Below are 4,462 nucleotides of genomic sequence, written 5' to 3' on the forward strand. Positions count from 1 at the left end.
TTTCTATTTCCAATATTATTAAGTTAATATCAGATAATATAACCTTTTAATTTGAATTAGTTGTATTGGATGAGCTTGTAACTTCAACGGTATCCACTCTGTCAAGAAAATAAGCTAAGAAATAGAGGAGTTCTCATAGCAAGTTAACTGTGTTAATTTCTACTTGTTCCTATATTATTAAGTTAATAACACATATTTTCAATCTTTTCAACCTTTGTTTTTGGACTCCTTCACGGATACCGGACATCGGAAAACAAAAACAAAAAACAATCTTTGTTTTATGGAGGAGCAAAAAAGATTGAAAAATATAACTACAGTATTTGATTTAATTGCTTATGATACTCGATTCCTTCATTCATTAACAATTTCTTTAACATAGCATATAACTAATATAAGAACAAAGCTTTGAGGATCTTCATCTTTACTCTACTCACATAATTGATATGTACAAGATGAAGCAGATATTTGACAGGCTAACTACTCAGTAATCATCAGTACTATCCTTCCATCCACCATATTCTGCTTCTTCCTCAATTGCCTCCTGTCAAATTATTTAACATATCATGAACCATATACATTAGCATTCCAAATGAAATTCATCCTTTACTTTGTTTTTTTTTTTTTTTTTTTTTAATTCAATTAAATTTCTTGCATTTCATCGATTTCGTTCGGATCCCACCTTCCCTTTTATCCTTTGTTTTAAAAGTTTTTCAGGAAAATTGACCAAGATTTGCAAAGTCATGGTAGGTTTTTTTTTTTCTATGTGGAAAAAATACAGGTAGCTACCACCAAAAGGTGTCGTGGGATGAATGAGATCCTTTCACCCTTAATCAAAGATTTTGGATCCGAGTATTCGGAATGGAGAAACCCCAGAACAAAGTGCTTGGCCTTAATGGACCTAGAGGCGGATGCAGGATTTGAAGTTTATGGGTTCCTAAAATGACTTAATTAATATTTAATAATTGAGTTCACAATCAAATATATGTAGATATTTTATGAATTTTTTAATACATATAAAATTGGGTATACATAAAAGTTGTTGGGTTCACGTGAAACCGTAACTTTCATGTTACATCCGCCTCTGGATGGGCCCTACACGGCACGGATTAGGAGGGTAAAGTTCACAAATAACCACTTTTCAACCTTGTAATTGAAAAATAGCCACAACATGAAATTTCAAATTTCATAGGTGAACTCCGGACATTATCATGAAATTTCACCTATGAAATTTGAAACTTCATAACTGTGACTATTTTTCAAGACAAGCCTGGAAAGTAACCAGTGGCACTATTTCTACCGACTTAGGATAGGTCGGGCCAGTAAATTCTAAATACCGGATAACGGTTCACATTTAGAATACATACCTTTGGAGTGAAAGTGATGCCAACTTGAATTTCACCACAGTAACATTGATCACTGCCCACCACACTATATTTGCGAGGATGAATTTCAGCTATTCCATTCTCCAATCCCAGCTCAATAAATTCCTTCAAGTAGATACTTCATGTACAAATTGATTGAATAAAAAAGTTCAGATTTTACACATATAATTACTTGGTAACAAGCCTAAAACTATATACCGGTAAATAGAATTTTGGTGACAAGAAAAGACCTGTTTTGATAAAGTAATCTATATCCTATATTTAAACTCCCGCAATGTTGCTACGTGTATTTTGTGACAGAATTCTTCCAGAATTTTACAACGTCAAAATCGAAATTCAAGTTACAACAACAAAAGTACAAAAATTACTTACGTGGCTTCGCCAAGATAGTCATCTGAAGAAAAGGTATCATGATCCATGAGCTTAAGTATAAGCTTGTACTGTCCATCTGTTGAGGGATATTCTATCTTGAAATTGAACTTCTCATTCCATTCTGGTTTACTGCCTTGGCCTGCTTTTATGAGTGAAGAACTAATTACATTATTTTTTTGAAGTACTTCCAAAATCAATTACGATACTGAAATTTAAAAACTTGGTCAAACACTTCAACGCTCTAAAATAAACACTTTTAAAAGAAAATAAGTATTTTTAGCTTCCCAAAAACTTGGCCGAACAGACTATTAGTGTGGGGCCAAACAGACTATTGCAAGCTATCATGGTTTCTAATAGAGACGGGTCACGGATTTTATGTTAATATGTGCATAATATAACAAGAAAAGTTGACATAAATAGCAGCCTACTAAAATAATAGCTGACAAATTTATATTTTTTGTATATGAATGTTTAATATATATATTTATAACAAGGGAAGTTGATATATATAACCTTCCACCAAAATAATAGCCGGCAATGTATATGTATATTAATGTATAATATACATATTTATACATAAATATCGCATATCTTTTGTATGTTTGGCTAACGACTATAATTATTTTGGGCCAAACTGTGAAATATATTAATAGTTCTTATAACAATGTATCTAGTACATATTTGTTACAATGAGTGCTAGCGGTACAAATATATAAATGTAGATTGGAACTTCTTCATAATTATATGCATATATAATTCGAATGGAAGGTAAATGCGATGATATTAATGAATACCTCGAGCAGTAGTGCTCTTACGTTCTTGACCCCTATATTGAAGCAAAACATACGGGTCGATTCCACCACCTACACAATATACAGCAACACCACATAAAAACTCCTAAAATATTTGCACATAAGTATTATGAAAGTAATTAAACAATAAGGACAATAATAGTGGAGTGCACATAATGAGCCCGTTTGGATTGGCTTATAAGTTGCTTATAAGTAAAGTGTTTAATTTGACTGGCCAGCTAAATCATTTTTGTCTTAAAATAAGTGGAGCCCGTTTGACTTAGCTTATCTAAAGCAGCTTATAAACTGAAAACAGCTTATAAGCCAAAAAAAATAAGTTACTACCCAGCTTATTCCAAACAGGCTCAATGAGTTTAATAAAAAAAAAATTAGGTGGGGGGGGGGGGGGGGGGGAGGGGTGGTGGGGTTTGGGAGGTGGACATGACTATGATCAATTATAATTTGAATTGAAAAAAATAATCCTTATTTATGGATTACTTGTATTACATTTTACGATCGCGTATAAAAGGACTATATAGCAAAAAACACTTTTACAATGAATGGACCACAAAATCGATCTCCCTGTTCACCTGAATACCAAAAGGTAAAACCGGTGAATTAAGCTGAAGCTTGTTTCAAAAAAAAAAAAAAAAATTGAAAATATTGTTTGTCCATGGAATTTGATCAGTTTTTGAAAAAAAATTGAAGAAAAATTTTTCAAGTTCCAAAAATAACTGCTAAATTTTTCTTCAACTCACAAAACTTTAAATATTTTCCAAGTAAAATGTCTATTCAAACACAACTTTAAAACCTCTTTTTTTTTTCAAGTTTCACAAAATCTATGCCCAAACGCTAGCAAAGTCAAGGGCAGAGCAAGGTCGAATCTAGTAATTTTGATACATAGTTTGTGTTATAAATTTCTTTTGATATAAATAATAATCTAAACAGAACCTACTAAACAAAAAAAATTGTGATCCAGAATTCATGAACATAAAATCTTGAATCAACCTATGTACAAAATCTAAACAAGAAATTAAATTAAAAGAAACAAAAGACGAGAGTAGAGAACTAATGTTGATAGAATAAATACCCCAAACTTCGTTGTTTTTTAGACCTTTAGCGTTGACAAGATTCACCTCCATTATTCCAAAGATAGTCGTCATCTCTCTAACTTTATCAAATATAGGAGAATTTTGTACCAACAAAGACTCAAATATAGGAGAATTTTGTACCCAAAAATAAAATCAAGTATAGGAGAATTTGGATCAAAGAAATTTATAAGCTCTGTTTGTGTGAATGGCTGCTGATGAAACAATGAAATTTGCATTCAAATATGGTGTATATGGGTGGAAGAATTCAACAGAGATTCTAGTCTTTTTAAGACAGTGAGTTGACAGATGGTGTGGGCCTTTGGGAATCCTCTTTCATTTAGTTCTTTGTAATTAATGAGGATTGTTATGAGACGGATAAAATTTATTCACGGTTAATTAGAGATCTCAAATTCGAATTTTAAGAATATAAATTTGAATTAATTAAGATTCTAAAACGAGTACAATAACGGATGAAAAAAAGGCTTAACACAAACCAGTCTCTTAAACTTATCAACATATTTCATTTAGACTCAACACCTCAACTCCTAATAGAGCGGTTCAGTTACATGTTTTCGGTTCAATTTTTAAAAAACAAAATTATATGTGTTTTTATTCATCTATTATGTAGTTAAGTTAATCGATAAAATATGGAGATATGTCATCTCCTTTAATTGTACGCATCAACATTAAATAGAAAATGTTTGGTGTTTTATGGCTTAGTGAGGTGAATGTGTATAATTAAAAAAGATGACATATTTTATATAGTTAATTTAACTACCTAATAGATGGATGAAAACACACACAAGAAAATTTCTAAAATTTAAAT

The 4,462-nt window shown here is 31.3% G+C and overlaps 1 protein-coding gene across 3 annotated transcripts; it reads right to left on the reverse strand.

Moving 5' to 3' along the window:
* Positions 1-406: 406 nt before the first annotated feature.
* LOC132060154 (16 kDa phloem protein 1) lies at positions 407-3,955 on the reverse strand. 3 transcript variants are annotated; one of them, XM_059453052.1, is made up of 5 exons: positions 3,636-3,955; positions 2,549-2,617; positions 1,755-1,896; positions 1,350-1,500; positions 407-529 (listed from the first exon to the last, which is right to left on the reverse strand). In XM_059453052.1, the coding sequence occupies exons 1-5, from the start codon at positions 3,706-3,708 to the stop codon at positions 482-484; spliced, it is 483 nt and encodes a 160-aa protein (XP_059309035.1). In that variant the 5' UTR covers positions 3,709-3,955; the 3' UTR covers positions 407-481. The 3 variants fall into 3 exon arrangements, with proteins under 3 accessions (XP_059309035.1, XP_059309038.1, XP_059309036.1); XM_059453055.1 differs by having other exon boundaries at positions 1,755-1,893; positions 3,636-3,954; XM_059453053.1 differs by having other exon boundaries at positions 407-541; positions 1,365-1,500; positions 3,636-3,952.
* Between the last annotated feature and the right edge of the window lie 507 nt (positions 3,956-4,462).

The sequence above is a fragment of the Lycium ferocissimum genome, chromosome 6 (genome assembly GCF_029784015.1).
Source record: "Lycium ferocissimum isolate CSIRO_LF1 chromosome 6, AGI_CSIRO_Lferr_CH_V1, whole genome shotgun sequence".
Lineage (NCBI taxonomy): Eukaryota > Viridiplantae > Streptophyta > Magnoliopsida > Solanales > Solanaceae > Lycium > Lycium ferocissimum.

Excerpts from the sequence above, each read along its gene's own strand:
- LOC132060154 (XM_059453052.1), bottom strand. The coding sequence starts at position 3,708 with ATGACGACTATCTTTGGAATAATGGAGGTGAATCTTGTCAACGCTAAA. Across the intron at positions 2,618-3,635 it reads AAAAAACAACGAAGTTTGGG|GTGGTGGAATCGACCCGTAT; the intron begins GTATTTATTCTA and ends TATATTGTGTAG. Across the intron at positions 1,897-2,548 it reads TAAGAGCACTACTGCTCGAG|CAGGCCAAGGCAGTAAACCA; the intron begins GTATTCATTAAT and ends CACTCATAAAAG.